At 39.7% G+C, this 19,139-nt stretch overlaps 1 protein-coding gene across 1 annotated transcript in view; it reads left to right on the top strand.

Annotated features, from left to right (window-relative positions):
* Nucleotides 1–14,476, top strand: part of slc41a2b (solute carrier family 41 member 2b) — a 21,465-nt gene extending 6,989 nt beyond the window's left edge. Inside the window, exons 7-11 of the mRNA XM_079868156.1 lie at nucleotides 1,803–1,950; nucleotides 2,087–2,166; nucleotides 6,958–7,089; nucleotides 8,568–8,716; nucleotides 13,300–14,476. Coding sequence (XP_079724282.1) covers nucleotides 1,803–1,950; nucleotides 2,087–2,166; nucleotides 6,958–7,089; nucleotides 8,568–8,716; nucleotides 13,300–13,485 — 695 coding nt within the window. The 3' untranslated portion in view covers nucleotides 13,486–14,476. The remainder of the gene's footprint in view (nucleotides 1–1,802; nucleotides 1,951–2,086; nucleotides 2,167–6,957; nucleotides 7,090–8,567; nucleotides 8,717–13,299) is intronic.
* Nucleotides 14,477–19,139: the final 4,663 nt, after the last annotated feature.

Here is a 19,139-nt window from a genome sequence, read left to right as displayed (position 1 = left end):
ACATAAACACTATCTCTGAAAGTGTGAAAGTCACACACGGGCCGTCCCGAGCAGTGTTCTGGATTGTTTATGCTGGGTTTAATGGGGCTTTGCTCTCTGATGACTCTGTGTGATAAGCCCCAGACTGAGCGCCGCACTCCAGTTTTAGTCTTTCCTTTTTTGAGAGAGGTGAAGTGAGGTGAAGGCAAGGCAAACGGCACCACCATGCCATGCCAAAACCATATCAGCCGTGCCAACCAGCCGAGAAGAGAGCCTTCTGCCATCATTAGCGCACACCGCTGCCCTGTCATGCCCATACCACACTAAATATAGTCACAGATGTTGCCTCTATGTTTGGGATTTAAAGATTTAGGCTGTTTAGTGTGTGCTGAAGAGTATTTAGCAAGGAGTGAAACCTTTTTTGGCTTCTCTGTCTGCTTTAAAAGATTAAATTCGGCTTTTAAGAAGATCATATTTTTCTTCCTCAATCTGGTTAAATCCAATTAGAGCCAGTCAGTACGGCTACATTCACACAGCAGCAGAGTATGGTTGGCAGTCTCGATCGGGGCACCGCGTACGATTTTGAGTCTTGGCGCAAAATAGATTGCGAATCAGATCATCAGTTGTGAATTTTGAACCGCTTTGTAATAATTGTGCTGCGTAGAAATGGAACAAACTTATTTAGAGACTAAAAAAATGTGAGTCGCTCACGAAACAAAAATAACCCTGAATGTATTGGCATAATCTTTGGGAAACTTATTGGGTAAAAAAATCTTGTGATATTCACAATGCTACTTTGTCAGTAAAATCATTGTGAATAACTTTAAATTAATATTCGAAATATTTCCTAACCCCACATAGAAGTCATAACTGAATTCTGTGAACTTGATTATTGTGTGACATTTGAACAGAACCGCATCTGACAACATAATGTCTGTCATCCACAAGATGTTGGTCATGGTTATTTTCTTTCTGTCAATCTGCCATTACAGCTGTCAACCCCTTCGTAGGTTTTGAGAAATGGGTTATAGTGTGGTCCGAGAGCAGGACAACACTCCTGTTAAGTTTTTGGGTGGATGAGTTCAAAACGTTTGTAACTTTTAACTTGAATACACTACCATTACATTTTCTAAAAATGTTTTTGAAAGAAGCCTCTTATGCCAAAACTGCTTTTAATTTATAAAAATGACAGTAAAAACAGTAATACTGTGACATTTTTCAAATGTAAAGTAAATATCAATGTTGAAAACAGTTGTGCTGCTTAATATTTTTGTCAAAACTGTGATGCATCTTTTTCTTTCATTAGAAACATCAAAAGAACAGCATTTATTTGAAATAGAAATATTTTGTAACATATAAACATTTTTCTGTAACTTGTTCAATTTGGTGTGTCCTTTCTAAATAAATGTATTAATTTCTTTCAAAAAAAGAAAAAAGAAAAAAACTGTAGTGTATAAAAAGAAGACTGTTGACAGCATACCAGAGAGGATGAAAGCAGCGGGAGTGTCTCAAAATGCCAGCTTAGGATATTTATTGAATTATAAAATTTGACACTTCAAAAAGTTCATAAAGAGATCATAAAACTAATCCATGATATGAGTTGAGTGGTTTAGTCCAAATTTTCTGATCTAAACCGCTCAATTCATATGGATTAGTTTTATGATCTCTTTATGAACTTTCTGAAGCATCAAAGTGGTAGTTGCGTAGCTGTCAATGGAGGGACAGAAGTAACCTTGAACTAACCCTTTAAAGTGTAGCTTCAATCAAAATGACCAAAGACTACCTGTATTCACTGTGGTGTTCCTCTCTGTCTGTTTTTTCAGACTCTCACCCATACGTGTCATCTCTGGTGTGTGCCTTCTTCATGTGTCTGACTCCACTGTGGATGGTCATCTCCTCCAAACACCCTGCCAGCCGTCAGCTGCTGTACTCAGGCTGGGAGCCCGTGATCACTGCCATGTTCATCAGCAGGTGTGACACACACACATACACACACCTCACACACCTGGCCATGGATTCACACACACACACACACACACACACACACTGAAAAAGCATGTGGCCTTCCTTTGGTGCTCGAACATAATCAAAATTTTCCCAATTTCAGCATTGGAGGACTCATTCTGGACAAAACTGTGTCTGATCCCAACCTGGCTGGGATTGTGGTTTACACGCCTGTTATCAATGGTGAGATTTATTTATACAAAAATATTCCGTAAAGCAGATGTATGGATTTTACAGATGCAAAAAATTACAGATGCACCGATTGCAATTTTCTTGGCCGATTCTAATTTCTGATTTTTTTTGTGTAAGTGTGACCTGTCGATTACCGATTTTTGCTGATTCCGATTTTCTTTCAAGAGACTATAATTGACAACACATACAAACAAAAATCTTTTCTTCAATGCAAAATTTTATTTTCATAAAGAAACAAATAAACAAATTTCTAACAACAGAAAAAATAAATGCAATAGAATAAAGAGAGATATGAAATAAACACGGTATACAACATACAGTATATTCAGGAAAGAAATAGCCTACTACAGAAATTAATCAAATGTAAAATAACACTGGATAGTCTTCATTGTAAAAATAAATACAGATTAATGCTTACAATTAGTTGCAAAAGTTATTCAGTCAAGAGCAGAGAGTGATTTTCTTTGTCTTTTGTTCGTTTATTAACATGACAGATTATTAGGCTGCTGTCACTTTAAGAGCTTATGCACGGATCCAATATACTGTTACACACTTGTTATCTTTCTCAACTAATTGGATTCCAAAACTGACTTGTTTAACTGAATACTTGCCAAGATGGGCATTTTGACATAATTTTGTGTGTATTTGACTGTTTAAGTCAATTTTAATTTTGTGTAATAACAACATCAATATCTGAATGTCGTATTTGTGTCTTGGAAGGTTTAAGCTTTTAAGTTCTTAATTTGTAGCCCTACGCCCTCATGTCCATGGCACACATTGGTGCTCCTTACAGCTGATATTTCAGTCCCTTCTCAGACTGTTATTACCTAAAAGAAACATCTCTGTAATAATCGCCCTCATTTAAAGTCACGCAAGTATCCTCGAGGCAGACTTTTTTGTGATTATTAATAAACGTTTCCATATTGAGAAAAAGCCAAATGATGGAATTTAGCTAAAATAGAGTTGGATGTGATTGAGCCGTGGGGTGAAGTCATTAATTGTGGCAGTTGAATTTCTTGCGGTAACAGTAAAGGAAGCCAGGACCATGGCACCTCCACAAAGAGCCATACGTTTTTTAATTAAGGCACGCTAATGAGAGACATTTACGCTGTCTGCAGTCTGTCTCTGCTCTCCCGCCCAGACCACCAGACAGCTGTTTGAATCTCTGAATGTGTGTGTGAGAAAGAAGACTGTTTCTGTCAGAATATCTAAAGTTATATCAAAATATAACCATAAATCAGAATATCAAAATCAAGGTTTTTATTTTTGATTCTAAGAGCAGAGTTAGCGAGAAACTCAAAAGAAGGGGAAAAGAAAGGAAAAGAGAGCGATAGGATGAGTAACAGAGGCTTCTATAGTTTGTCTGTCCAAGCAGGAAACGAGTCAGGGAAGGTAATTTAAATGATTACAACACGCACACCACACACACGCACACCACACACACACACACGTGCCACTTAGGTACAGAGAAATAGTTTCTGTTTGACATAAATAGAGCCTCAGACCTCTCTTATCGCCCACGGTACTAGGGATGGGTCACAGTGGTCGATTGTTTGCCCAACACGTCAATTAGTGTGGTTTATCTAGATGGTTTTTTAAAACTTTTTATGTTTTTAGTTGCCTTGATTTAATTAGTGTGCCGTGCTTTAGCAGTAAATCATGTATGATAAAACTCTCTCTGAAAAGTTGCATCTTTAAATCCATACAGCAAATAGACCTATACATTCAGACTTTTTTGGCTGTTAAGTTGCATCTTATGCTGTACTTGGAGACTCTCACTGCAAGACTTTTGAGTTGCACATTTAAGGCTATGTGTTAATTTACAAGTAGTCCATTTAAAAATAAAATAAAAAGGTTGATTTTTTTTTTTTTTTATCCTGATTGTGTCCGATCAGGATCAAATTAACCTGCAGCCAGCCTAATAATTATACAGGCCTTGAAACAAATTAAAAAATATGTAGTTTTGAATATCCCAACCCTTTATGTCATACATTGTACATACTGGAATCCAATTGGACCCATACTCAAGCCCTGCTGCACACCCAGCCAAAGTCTCATCGGCTCTATGACCCAGATTAAAGTGTCCATATATGTTAATCCCACTGCTTGGACAGAAAAGAGGTTGCATATAATCTCCATTTCCTGTTGGCAGACAAAGCTAAAAAAAAACAAAAAACATCGGATTAATTAGACCTCGATGCTCTTGGAAAGGTTGAAAAATTCCCATACACTCTTTTCTCATGCCCCAGCCCATATCCAAAATGTCATGTCGTTGCTTGTTTGTGATAAAATGACGAAATTTTAGACCTGTCCAGCTAATCTGAGCCACAAACACTTTCCCACACTATCATCCATACAGATGGCGTCTCTCCAGCACAGTGTGGCATAATGGTACCCTCTGCATTAAACACAAACAAGTACTTGTTGGGGCTAATTGTGCAGAGGCCTGTGCTGTGTTAAAACATGATTGTTCTCATTTAGGTCTGGTCTTTAACGATGGGAAATATTAATGTCATTATGGGCATGAATGCACTATCGTATGTGAGGAATAGATTTGCTGTGTCTGATTGTAATTCAGATCACTGATTTCCTGTTTGGCTGTGAACTGAAAGCATAATATTTTAAATGATTTCAATTAGTATTGACTGTCCTCTTGCAATTACTCTGTCTTTTTCTCACTCACTCACTCTCTTTCACTCACTTGTCTTCTCCCAGAACTGCTGGGCGTGACATATCATTACTGCAGCTTACTTTAGAGAGAGAGAGAGAGAGAGAGAGAGAGAGAGAGAGAGAGAGAGAGAGAGAGAGAGAGAGGAGAGAGAGAGAGAGAGAGAGAGAGAGAGAGAGAGAGAGAGAGAGAGAGAGAGAGAGAGAGAGAGAGAGAGAGAGAGAGAGAGAGAGAGAGAGAGAGAGAGAGAGAGGGCTGTGCGTATGTGAGAGAAAGAAAGAGAGATAAAGAGGCGGGGGACAAAAGCAGAGTTAGTACTGGTGACTCATGGCTGCCAGTCTGACAGTGAAAAAATTAAGCCTGTATTCATGGATTAAAAAATGTTTTCACTGCAGAAGCTTTACTGACGTGAGAGTTAAGGCCCATTCACACCAAGGATGATAAATTTGATGATAAAGATATAGTTCTAAAAATCATTCTAAATTTAAAAGAATAGCAGAGTCCACACCACAACTATAACAGCACAGAGAAACAATATCGTTGGAATCACTTTCAGAACGATTTTTTTTTCCAGCTGATTAGCGATAACAGCATTGACAGCCAATCAGAATCCATCCTGCTTTAAAGAGCTCAAGCATTTAAAGCTGTAGACGACAAAAAAGCAGAACACGCTTAGAATAAACAGGACAATATCGTCCGCTGGTGTGGATGCTAATATACACTCACCTAAAGGATTATTAGGAACACCTGTTCAATTTCTCATTAATGCAATTATCTAATCAACCAATCACATGGCAGTTGCTTCAATGCATTTAGGGGTGTGGTCCTGGTCAAGACAATCTCCTGAACTCCAAACTGAATGTCAGAATGGGAAAGAAAGGTGATTTAAGCAATTTTGAGCGTGGCATGGTTGTTGGTGCCAGACGGGCCGGTCTGAGTGTTTCACAATCTGCTCAGTTACTGGGATTTTCACGCACAACCATTTCTAGGGTTTACAAAGAATGGTGTGAAAAGGGAAAAACATCCAGTATGCGGCAGTCCTGTGGGCGAAAATGCCTCGTTGATGCTAGAGGTCAGAGGAGAATGGGCCGACTGATTCAAGCTGATAGAAGAGCAACTTTGACTGAAATAACCACTCGTTACAACCGAGGTATGCAGCAAAGCATTTGTGAAGCCACAACACGCACAACCTTGAGGCGGATGGGCTACAACAGCAGAAGACCCCACCGGGTACCACTCATCTCCACTACAAATAGGAAAAAGAGGCTACAATTTGCACGAGCTCACCAAAATTGGACAGTTGAAGACTGGAAAAATGTTGCCTGGTCTAATGAGTCTCGATTTCTGTTGAGACATTCAGATGGTAGAGTCAGAATTTGGCGTAAACAGAATGAGAACATGGATCCATCATGCCTTGTTACCACTGTGCAGGCTGGTGGTGGTGGTGTAATGGTGTGGGGGATGTTTTCTTGGCACACTTTAGGCCCCTTAGTGCCAATTGGGCATCGTTTAAATGCCACGGCCTACCTGAGCATTGTTTCTGACCATGTCCATCCCTTTATGACCACCATGTACCCATCCTCTGATGGCTACTTCCAGCAGGATAATGCACCATGTCACAAAGCTCGAATCATTTCAAATTGGTTTCTTGAACATGACAATGAGTTCACTGTACTAAAATGGCCCCCACAGTCACCAGATCTCAACCCAATAGAGCATCTTTGGGATGTGGTGGAACGGGAGCTTCGTGCCCTGGATGTGCATCCCACAAATCTCCATCAACTGCAAGATGCTATCCTATCAATATGGGCCAACATTTCTAAAGAATGCTTTCAGCACCTTGTTGAATCAATGCCACGTAGAATTAAGGCAGTTCTGAAGGCGAAAGGGGGTCAAACACAGTATTAGTATGGTGTTCCTAATAATCCTTTAGGTGAGTGTAGTTATCTTTATAAAACGTTCTTGGTGTAAACCGACCTTTACTCACGGATTTACTTTAAGTCTTAAACTTGCTGGAAACAGGCACGCTGCTTTTTCCTCCTTGTTTTTGATTAAATTTTCAGCCCTGTACCTTCAGTATATATTTGTCTGATGTGAGTAATATTATATTGTAGGTATCGGGGGAAACCTGGTGGCTATCCAGTCCAGTCGGATATCCACCTACCTGCACATTCACAGCACCCCTGGAGAGGTTCCTGAAGAGGCCAAGGGTTGCTACCTCCCCTGCCGAACCTTCTGTGGCTCAGGTGACCCCGAACACTTCCCCAATGTGTCACAATACATAAGAAAACAAAGTAGATAGTTACAAAGTAGATTAATTACATAAGAAATAATGAAGGAATAGGATCAAGGCATGACATGGCTCTAAACTGAACACCACGTGCAATTTTAAATCCTCCGAACATCCTTTAATGCCTATAAATTTAAAGAGAGGGGCTTAAACACACTTTTGAGGGCAGTTTTGTGTTTTCATTGCCTGTATTAAAGAACAAGAACAAGTAACCAGTGTTTAGAGCAACATCACTTGAAAGTGCTTGCAAGTGTGTATACATTAGCTGTAATGGAGTGTGTGTAATGGTGGTTTGTGTATAACGGTCCATCTCGGGGAGAAAAGCAGAGAACACTTCCTATAAACACCAGAGGTAGCGTGTTGATGCCGGAGCTTTGATGCAGGGCCTTTTCTTAGAGAAACAACAGGACTCTGGGGACAGAGTCCAGATGCCCGAGCACATGAGGGGCACGGTGCCCACTGCAAGCTTAGCAGTGCCATCTGGAAAGATGGGCATAAATCTTCCTCCTTCAAGGACTCTGAACGCACAGGGACGCCATACTGCGGGGGTTCAGAGAGATGCTAATGGAGTGTGAGAAGTGTAGTGTTTGTGAATGGGATGTTTACTGTATGCATATAGACTTCTAAACATAGAATAAATCCAATATACGAACACCTACACACGTGCACTGATCGCACGTGGAGGGTTGTTTGTATTCTGTGGTGTTTTAAGCAGATAAGCAGTCTTTGTACTGGATGAAGTGGACATAACACTTTATAATAAGGTTTCATTAACATTAGTTAATGCATTAACTAACAATGAGCAATACATTTGTTACAGTATTTATTCATCTTTTTTAATGTTAGTTCATAAAAGTACAGTCGTTCATTGTTTGATCACAGTGCATTAACTAATGTTAAGAAACATAACTTTTGATTTTAATAATGTATTAGTAAATGTTGAAATAAACATGAACTAAGATTAGTAAATGCTGTAGAAGTATTGTACATACTTAGTTCATGATAACTAAAGTAGTTAATTAATGTTAACTAATGAAACCTTATTGTAAAGTATTACCATATGAAGAGTTCAGATGCAAAAGCCTTTAAGTGCCATCTGAAATTTTCTTCTAGAATGATCATTTTTATCATGCTTGTTTATTTAAGTTTGGTAATTTCACTTAAATGGCAGTTAATAGTTAATTTTCATTGGCATTTTAGTGAAATTACTGAACTTGTATATGCAAGCTTCATAAAAATGATCATTCTAGAAGAAAATTTCAGATGGCACTTAGAGGCTTTTGCATCTGAACTCTTCATATATACATATATACACACACACACACACACACACACACACACACACAGTATCATCATTATTAGATTTTATGTATTGCTTTCAATAATTAAACTTTTTTTTCTCTCTCTCTCTCTCTCTCTCTCTCTCTTTTTCAGGTGCCAATCACAGGTCAGCACAGGTACTGCTGTTACTGGTTGTCCCTGGCCATTTGATCTTCCTGTACACAATTGATCTGATGGAGAGAGGTCACACCTCGCTGACTCCCGTCTTCATGGTTGTGTATTTGGCTGCTGCTCTTCTCCAGGTGAGTGTGATGTTGTTGTCACACTATGACAAAAATATCAATCCTAATGAGGCCTTCTAACCAGACGTCAAGACACTGACATCTTCATATGCTGTTTAGATAACCTGTCATCACTATATATTTTTATCAAATCTGACACCTATTTGAGGTTCAGGTGTAAGCACTCTTTCATGTAGCAGACACAAATGTCAGCCTGTAATCATAAAACCAGACACCAATTTTACGATACCAGTCTGGGGAATCTATTTCATCTTCAGCTTAATCGCGATAAATGTGCCGCTTGCCACCCACATGTAGCAACAACATGGCGTTTTTTCTCCATCATAAACCTACAAACCTTTTAGAAAATCCCCTGAGCTTTTAGATGCCCCATTTCCCCTGAAAATGAAACGCCGATGACATAAGGGATCGTGAGCAGGTGTTGTTTGTGTGTGTATGTGGGTGTTGTATGTATCTGTGAGAGTTTGTTTATTCCAAAAGGGTGTTTTCATAAATTGTTTAGATCGCAATTAAGATAGATTACCCGCGGAGAACCTCAGTAAGTGCATTCAGCGGCTGGCATGCAGAGGCATGTTGCGAGTGGTGGAATGTGTGGTATTTTTAGGAAGTTTGTCTGTATGTGTACAGTGTTCGTGAAACGCCCTTGCTAACCTAAACACACACGTCTTTGAGATCCGCAGCCGGACTGCTTGACTTCAGACCTATTTGAAGAATCCTTGAGGGTGGAGAAAGAGAGAGACAGGCATTCAGAGACAGAGAAAAATGAGTGGGTCCATTTATTGCATTATTGTGCAGCTCAGTCATTATGTGTCTTTTTAATTGTTTGTGTAGCCTGGGTTTCCCCATGCTGCCTTGCGCGCAGTGCGATTTTATTCACGCTGCTAGGCAGCCTGGACACCATGAACCAGATTTTCCCTTCAAAAAGGGAACCAATCACAGAACGGGGAGGGAGCAGCAAGACGATGACGACGTCTATGCGACACACCGAAGCAGTTTGTTTATATCTATGGATCCAACATGGCAGCAGACGCGAAGTTACCTTTCGATGCAGCCTTAGAAAGTGTTCTAAGTAGTTTAGAACGCAAGTTTATTTAGTCTTCTTCCTCGTCGAATTTCTGTCGCTCTACGTATGTCATCTGGTATAATGAAGCGATTGGCTATGAGCTACGTACAGGCGCATTTGATAGACATTCGTAGCGCCCAATAAACGGCTCTGGGCATTCGTAAACCACGCCTCAAATACGAGAAAATGAACGTGGTTCCCAGACCACGTCTCAATGAGACGAGGTCTGACGTTAGCCAGGCTATTGTTTGTGTACATTAATCACTGAATTATTACTTTTTCTTTGAAAATATTCTTTTTAAGTACTATACTATTTATTTAACTGCAAAAATGTTAATTTAGAACTTAGTCAACTATAGTAATTAATAATTCAATTATAGGATAATACATTTTAACACACACACACACATATATATATATATATGTATATATATATGTGTGTGTATTAAAATGTATTGTCCTATAACTGAATTATTAATTACTATAGTGTATATACACACACACACACACACACACAGTATATATATTTTCACTGCTTGAAAATCAACTACAGTAATACATTTGCAAATATATATACTGTTATTTTATTTGTACTATTATTAGCTGGGTGTTTTTGTTGCTACTATTAATACTAGTAACCTTCTTGTCACGTCTTCATTTCTATATTTGAATATATAAATAAAACATTAGCCACGCCGAGCTGTGCATCAAACGATTGTAATGCACGACGTGGAGGCAAAGTATTTCAAATCATTTGATGCACAGCTAGGTGTGGATTATCCCGCTTATACCATGGACATTTGCCAGCGTTGACTAACTGAAGCTGTCATTGATGTTTGCAGCGCTAAATTTGACTGGAAGGGTTCAAATGGCGGTTATTTTCGTGAGCTACCACTCATTAGATTTAGCATTCTGTCCGCTTTAAATCAGACACAGAGATAAAGTAGTGTGGTATGGTTACATTTATTTGATTGAATTATAACATTTATTTGAATGAATTAGCCTATCGAGAGAGAGGAGAGATAGAGGGAGAGGGGAGAGGGGAGGGGTTGGGAGAGAGATAGATGGATATGTACGTGTGAATTGCCTGTGTCTGTGTAGCGTCTCTCTACTAGCAATGAAGCTCAAAAACAGTGACTTTACAAGCTCATTGCTGTGATTGAATGTAGTGATTCAGCAGCAAAGTTAATCTATTAATATAAGTTGTGGGGGCAACGTTGACAACAAGTTTCTGTGCTCCTGGATGTTTCTGTGTTTGCGCAGGTCGATCTCCGATCTCTGTGTGCGAGTGACAGTGATGTATGTGTGTGTATGTGTGTGTGTGCGCTTCAATAAAAGCAGTGCATTAATATAGAACGGTGAACAAACTGACTTGGAATTACCTGTGCATTAAATGGTTTTATTGCACACCTTCCAGCCAATCAGAATAGAGTATTCAGACAGACCATCGTATCAATTATTTTGTTATTTTTTTATACCAAAATGGGCAAAAAAAACCTATGTAAAACTCTTAAATTGCCACATGATGCTTCTCAGAACAAAATCTCTTCAACAAAGGTTCAGCCTATAGCTTGCCTTGTTGAACATATGTCAGGTGCCCTGAGAGTGGCCCCCTGACCTCTGACCTTCATGGGTCTTCAAATACAAGGCATCTATAGAGCTCCAGAAAAACAGTCTGCTTTAGAGGAAGAAATTCCAGGGTTAAATGTAGTACATAGCTTGGTAAGTATTTTTGGTGACGCTGTGCAGAAGGTCTAAACTGGATGTTCAGCCTCTCCAGGGACGTTTTTTTTTTTTTTACAATGAAGCAACAAAGACCTAAAAAAAATTTAGATGAGAAAATAATCCACAGTACAAACATATATTTGCAACATTTACATATATATATCATGTAAATAATCTTTTTTTCTTCATCATCATTACAAGGGGAATGAGAATTTGATGACTAAGAGGGTAACTAGTATTAAAATAAAGTAACAATCAAACGATACACAAAATATATTTTTGGTACTGTAGTTATTGTTTTCAAGCGTCTGTCTTGTTGACACTGTCTGGTCGTTTAATGACAAAATGACATGCTTTCAAAACAAGCAACAGCTGTAATGTGTTATATTGCTAACAAAATAGTATTGGTTCATGCTACATTTACTTTTAACCTTTTCTCCACTGTGAAGCTAAGAAAAGGATTCTGTGCTAACCTTTGCTTTTCAGTGGGTTTGTGAGTTAGCTAAATCTGACACAACCTTCTTTTGGGCATGTCCTTAAAGTAGGGTTTAGGGTTTGGGTTAGTCCGTAGTCATTATAATTAGCTTTATATACTGTACTTCTGTTGTTTTATTTGGAACATTTTCATTTAGATAGCTAAGTAAAAGTGTGTGTGTGTGTGTGTAAGAGAGAGAGAACATGTGTGAATGCCATGCAACATCTCTGACTGCTTTCTCTGTCCTTTTGAGTGATGGAAAAGTGTGTCTGTGTGTTTGCGCAGGGTGGAACTACACGGCTAATCTTGTCGGGTCTCAACAGCTTGTGTACACTAGCAAACCATCACTTTCCTCAGCTTCTAGGAAGGCCCCTGCCTAACAGTTTAATCGTTAATTGATAAAATCCTTATAAGGAGAGACGAAAGGGAGAGAAAGCGCGAGTCGAAATCTCCTGTGAAAAGGTCATTGTTCTGATATTCTCACACACGAAAACACACAAGGTTAATTATCGAAATAATGTCATAAAACTCATCTTGCCTGGCAGGCACAATTAATAGCCTTTAAAATGGCCATTTATTTCCTGCTACCTAAACTGAAGTTTAAAATCTGCGGCAGAGAGCGAATAGTTTTTTAACCGTCTCGCGCTGACCTTAATATAACTGATATAAATGAACGCCGCCCAGCCGGTTAACCAGAGCGTCAGACCTGCAAATAGAGTTTCACACCGACCCGTCAGCCTGATTAATGGGCAGGCCTCATTTTTATTTTGTTTAAATGAAAGTCTTTCACTCTCACATGCACAGGAACACGGAGAGCCTTTGGGAATTGCTGCGGTCCATCCTTTTAGCTTCCAATTGAATGCAAGATGAAGATTTCAAATGTTACTTCTCCATTAAGCAAACAAACTGGCATTCAAAGGGCCGCACTGATCCAGAAGAGCATTTTAATAGTCTGCGATGCTCAGCAAAGGCAAACACAGGCCTCATTTGCTGGCGTTTAATGAGCTGCGCTAGATGAAAAGCCCTATGATGTGTGATCTGAAGCCGTTTCGGGTGTTTGTCTTAAATGTGAACGCCGCTTTTCAAAAGAATGGGATCTTGTTTCATTTCCGAGACGAGACTTTCAAAAGAAGCTCCATAAACACAAAAACATTACGTTACTTCTGGAACCATTCCCTTCGTCTCTTTCTGATTTAGCGCTTCCTGTTGCGTGCGTGTGTGGGAAAGTTCATCCAAAGGTACCGTGGAAGGGACTGTGGTTTTGTACTTGTACTCGCAGATATTCAACACAGCCTTGTGTGCGTTCTCTTTCCCTCCCAGGTGTTCTTGTTGCTTTGCATTGCGGACTGGATGGTGCACTCCATTTGGAAGAGCGGGAAAGATCCGGACAGTTTCTCTATCCCGTACCTGACGGCGCTGGGCGACTTGTTGGGAACGGCCTTCCTGGCTCTCAGCTTCCACTTCCTGTTTATCATCGGAGACCAAGACAGTGATGTGGGTGACTAAGGGCATTCTTTGACCTTTGATCCACAGAATAAACTATATCAGACTTGCCGTCCACACTTATTGCCTTGAATGGCTGCTTGTCGGATCGAATGGCATGTGGCAACTTAGCATTTCTCTGTCGGGTTAAAACAATTTTGTTACTTTTCTTAAAGTGCCAGATGATTTATAAGATGCATTGAGAGATTCAGCAGATGCAGTGATGCCTCCATCATCTCAAAAACGGTGATTTCTTGTGCATCTGAAGTGGGACAGTACGAAAAGCATCTTAAATGCTCTCTCCTGCCCTGTCAGTTTTACTTATCAGCACTATAGCAGTGGAAGGACCAAATACAAACCCTAAAACAAAATATATAAGATTGTCCTGGTGATTGTACTTTATTTATTTGCCCTTTTTGTCTTTGTCCTTCTTTATTTACTACTTTACTCATGTTTTTTGTTGTCTCTTTTGAGTGACTTTGAGACACGACCTTGTTGCCACGACTTCCTCCTGTATGTCCAATCAAATCGAACCTTATTACAAGTATAGCCGCACAGTTTTACTCAACCAGTGCCAGGTCAATTCGTATAAACCTCTGTAATGCAGTTTGAAAGTTAAAGTATTGCTTAATAGCGTAGAATAATGAACTAATATATATATATATATATTCTTTGAGAAAAGGGAATAGCCTTTCAACTGCTCATTCAAGAAAATCTTGAGTAAAGATTGACTTTCTTTTTTGATCTGTTTAAAGCTCATGTATGCAACTGAAAACAATATGGGGTGAATGTGCAACAGAGACACTCTTATACAAGTCTATATTTCTGTGTGTCTATGTAAAGTTTTTTTTGTACATTGTTACGAAGGTGCCATGAACATCGTTTTTTTTTTCTATTGGGGAAAAAGAGAGTTTCTACCGGCACCAATGGAGCATTCTTAGTGTATCTTTCTGCCATGCTTTTTTGATACTCAAAATGTTTAATAAAGGTTTAATAAAAGTTTACGTCCAATATCTGTCAGTCTGATGTTTATTTTTGTCCTCCTTAGGTCCCCTGAGGGCCCTAATTTAATTCTGTCGACTGTAATTACCTGCATTTGATGTCTTTCGAACTGCAGGGATGCAACGAAACCCCCCTTATCGGTTTAGAAACCTTGTGCGCTTTTATGAGAAAGCTTTACGTACATTCAAACAATAGGTATTCGCTTGCTGTGCGAGATTAAGAACAATAAAGCACAAACCATAAAGGGTTTTTATTTGATTACAAAAATCTCTGCCAAAAAATACATCAGACACATCAAAGTGCCCCTAAAATTTGCGCTTTACTCAACATGTCAGCAGTTTTGTCACACTGAGCTTTTTAAATGCAGTAGCCAAGCTCAGAAATTGCTTTTTGTAATGTGATATTCACAGTAAATGCAATTTGGTGGCCTGTGCATAATTTCATTCACGCATTAGCATGGCTTCTGCGGATAGATATTTACTGTATTACCTTTTATACAGCTCACTATAGGCTATTAAATGCGACAAGAGTATGAACTCTTTCCAGACGTCACTTATCACTCAAAGTCTTTGCATATTACTGTCGACAGTCTAAAACAAAAGACCCCTGTGTGCGTGTTCGGGAGTCTAGACGGGCCATGTTAATGATGGCTGTTGAACTCTCCTGTCTTCAGGGTTTAATGGGGTTATATGAGTGGGGTTGTGGATTGGGGGCCCTGAAATTGGAGCCTGCTCATAAACGGCCCCCAAAGCGAGCCACAGGGACCCTGCTGTTGCATATTAGCACTCTATATAAAACGGACCCAAACCTCCAGTGCAGCCCACAGCCTCTGTACTATAAGCCCTAATGTTCACCACTAACAACAAACAGGTCATCAAGCCAATTTACTGCTCTTGTGGAGCTAATCAGAGCGATGACTTTCAAAATTGGCTTTGATTTTGTGGGTTTATGTTGTTTCATGTTGGAAAAAAAGGTGGTAGCTGGTTTTACATGGTCTCTAGTTAGTCCAAGCTGGTCTGATCTAGCTTGACTACCAAATGGGTGACCCGGTTTTGGTCTGGTAGACCTTCTTGGTCAAGCTGGTAAATTCTGGTAGACCACCTTGGATTAGGAAAAAACAGCTACCCTTTTGTACCTTTGTGTGAGGAACAAACCTTGACAGCCCAGATCCCCATTCAGTTTCATTAGATCTGAGATGATATTTTCCCTTCAAGCATTACCTGACCAGATTTTTTTCCAGTAGGGTTGTGATGTTAAATTTATTGTTAAACATTGGAAAACTCTTTAGGACTATCGCTTTTACGATCTAAGACTTTTTCTCTTTTATATAACAACATAACCTTGCCTTTTTCTGACACTATAATCAGCACTGAACAATGGAAAATAAGTCAGTCTTAAAGGGTTAGTTCACCCAAAAATGAAAATTCTCATTTTTCATTTTTGGGTGAACTAACCCTTTAAGTCGACACAACGCCCACTCTTCCAACAACCTTTGCCATCCTAATCATCGAGTGCATTTGAAGATTGGATTTGGAGTCGTCCCTTGGCACAGGCATGAGAGATGAAAGTTAAATACAAGCCAAAATGATAGTTTAGACTGAAGGACATCATCCAACAAATCCACTTCAATCAGTTCTGAGGGCTGTTGGACTGTACAACATGCTGTGGTTACTTTTATTTCTCCATCCGGAACCATTTTGACCTGAAAAGTTTTTGAAATGTATTCCAGTTCAGGAATATTTTGAATGGATAGTCGTTTTCTCAACCTCATGTCGTTCCAAACCTGTATGAGTTTTTTCATATGTGGAACGCAAAAGATGATATTTCGAGTTTGGATAGTTTGGATCGAAATGAGGGTGAGTAAATGATGACAGAATTAAATTTTTCGGGTAAACTGTCATGACTTTAACATAAAATACTTGTTTTGATTTTGTTCACTTCACCCTCTTTATCTTAATTGTCAGTACTTGCTAAATTCAGCCATGAGAGAGAAAGTTGTCATTCTCTGTCATGCTTAGGTGCCAACGAAGAGCGGTTTCTGACATTCAGGTGTGAAATTCCTCCTCGACTGAAGTCAAGGCAAAGGGTTGAAGGAGTTCAACTGTTGTGCAAATGGATTACTATGGATTAATCAAGTATACAGCACTGAGAAACACTTCTTAGGGAAATGGATGGACGGAAAATCTTCTAAGCTGTGACTGAACCACAACCAATTTCATCCTTGGGAATTAAGGGACACTTCATTGAAAATATCTTGCAAGTCTTTTGGTTGGCTTTTAGAGCTGAGAGATTATACCAAATGATAGTGGTTTTCAGCTACGCCTGCATATTAGCAGTAAACAGTGTAGCGGTCCCTAAGGGAACAAAATCTAACTTCCAAGCAACATCATCATTTCAGCCCTTCATATGTTGGATAATGACAGAGAACTCCTGCCAACTTGACCTTGCACGTGTTCGCTGAGAACAGTTCGCGGTGCCAAGTTTGATGTGGCTGAAGGACCCGGGTTAATTCAAAGGATGAACTTCCACCCCCAATGGCAAACGAATGGTGTATTCTGAGCATAACCGAGAGGTTACGGTGGAGGGTGGAGCGGAGGCTTCTGAGAGGAGACCATAGCAGGTGTGGTGGCAAATTTTCATGAGAATTGCAGATTCAGCAACAAAAAAAACCCAAAGCTCAGGATTTTCGATGAGAAGTTAGGTTTTGGCTGCAATCTCGCTCTTGACACCAAAGTGACAACCCGCTACTGAAGCGCAAAACCGTGCATAAATCTTTCTTCACAGTGGAGTGACACACATTTCTCTGGCAGCATAAAATGCAGATCTGTTGCACCTATGTGACACAAAAGCTTGGCACGCTTTTGCGTTTCCTCTTGCATCAAATCTTCAAAGGTCCCACTTTAAATCTCGCTGGGGTTTAGCAGGGCGCTCATATAACCAGACCCATCTGGACTCACCACGAGATCTGAGAGGCCCTGCCAGCACCACAAGGTCAGCAATATTGTTAAAGATTCAAAAACATGGCCTTGCTAAGAGGCTAAAAACCTGGGTTCTTTGATAAAGTAGTGATGATATTGTTGGGGAGTATTTAGTCTTGCAAAACCACACATTTGACAATTAAAGTCTAGTAAAGTTGAGTTTGAAACTTATTCCCCCCACTTATAAAGGAGCATATTGTTGATTAGGGATGGGTATCGTTCAAAAATGTTCAACCGATACCTAGACTTCGATACCGGTTCCTGAACGATACTTTTTTCAATACCATTATGAAATCCGTTTTAATAAGAGTCAGTGTTGACAGCTGACATTGCACGCCTATTAAGAGAAATGCAACTTTCATTTGGATTATATAATCAGAGTGTATTTGTTTTCGATTCAAATTGGTTTTTAAGTAGACATTTCAAGCGATATTCCTATTTCTCATGTCTGTGAGGCAAGTAGCCTATACACTGAGTTTCGGTTCATTTGTAACGTGCTCCAGTTCTTCTTGCAGTCAAAGACGGTGCAACTTTCTGCTCTTAAGTTTATTCAGTGCACTTTCAAGTGCTGCTTCAGATTTGTCGTGTTGCCGGCCTTGGCAGTGATTATCATGTCGCAAATATTGCACCGCGCGCTGTTGATATCGAGCCTGGTAAAATGTAGCCACACTTTTGATCTTTTCCACCTATGGGGGTTGGGACTACACTACAGCCTCACGTGTGAGCCACGTCTCCGGGCGTAACCAGCGTAAACTAGTGTTTTTCCTTGAAGCCTCGCCACAGCCAATCATGCTGCATGCTTATTGGCTCACTGATGTTGACAAGATTTATCCTCTAGGTATGTTAAAGGATAATTCTGGTATTTAGCACTTTTCTGGTTTGTTTTGGATGAACTAGAGTGGTGGACACAGAAATTTTGACGATGGGTCCTGTCTCGACTTTTTGACTCGTTTAGAATCGCCTTTGACCGCTTCAGAGGATTTATCCTTTAATTTGGTACTGAACGACAAGACATTTTTTGATACTCGATGGTACCGAGGCAATTCGGTCAGTGCCTAAAAGTATCGAACTCAATACCCTATTGTTGATCAACAACAACAGCAACCAACCACAGCTCAGTTTGTTTATAAATGCCGTTTAGCGAAGGGTTTATCTGAAATTTTCATACCAAAATAATAGGCTGGTGTCCTTTTATCTTTCATGGCGCGGAGAAAGAAGGACGCATTTGTTGGCCGCATTTGAAGGAGCCTTCGAAATAGGACATCCTTCGTCGCGCCGCGGTGACGCAATCGCCCTTTGAATGATGCAGTATCTGAATTGGGACACAATGAGTTGCAGTCCAACACATTTTTCCGCCCCCTTTTGATTGATAGGATATCATCGGCCCTGATCAACGGCTGTTTTTAAACAATCGGCTAGATAGTGAAAATAATTGCTTTTATTGGCCGATACATTGGTGCATTCTTATTTGTTCCCATGTTTACTTTTTCAGGCACAAAGCTGAACCTTGGCATTACTGGCAACAAATTCAACCAGCTGAGCTACAGGAGCCATAAATGGCTTTAAATTGCACTATAAGCTCACAGACAAACTTAAAAGTTGTTTATCCTAAGGTGAGGGTTTACATTCAGCCTCTGCTTATTTTGTATAAGTCTCATTAAGTTTTGGGGATTTAAGGAACTTTGTAATTAAACAAAT

Source organism: Squalius cephalus (assembly GCF_949319135.1).
Source record: "Squalius cephalus genome assembly, chromosome: 4".
Lineage (NCBI taxonomy): Eukaryota > Metazoa > Chordata > Actinopteri > Cypriniformes > Leuciscidae > Squalius > Squalius cephalus.
This window is presented reverse-complemented; position numbering and strand designations above follow the sequence as displayed.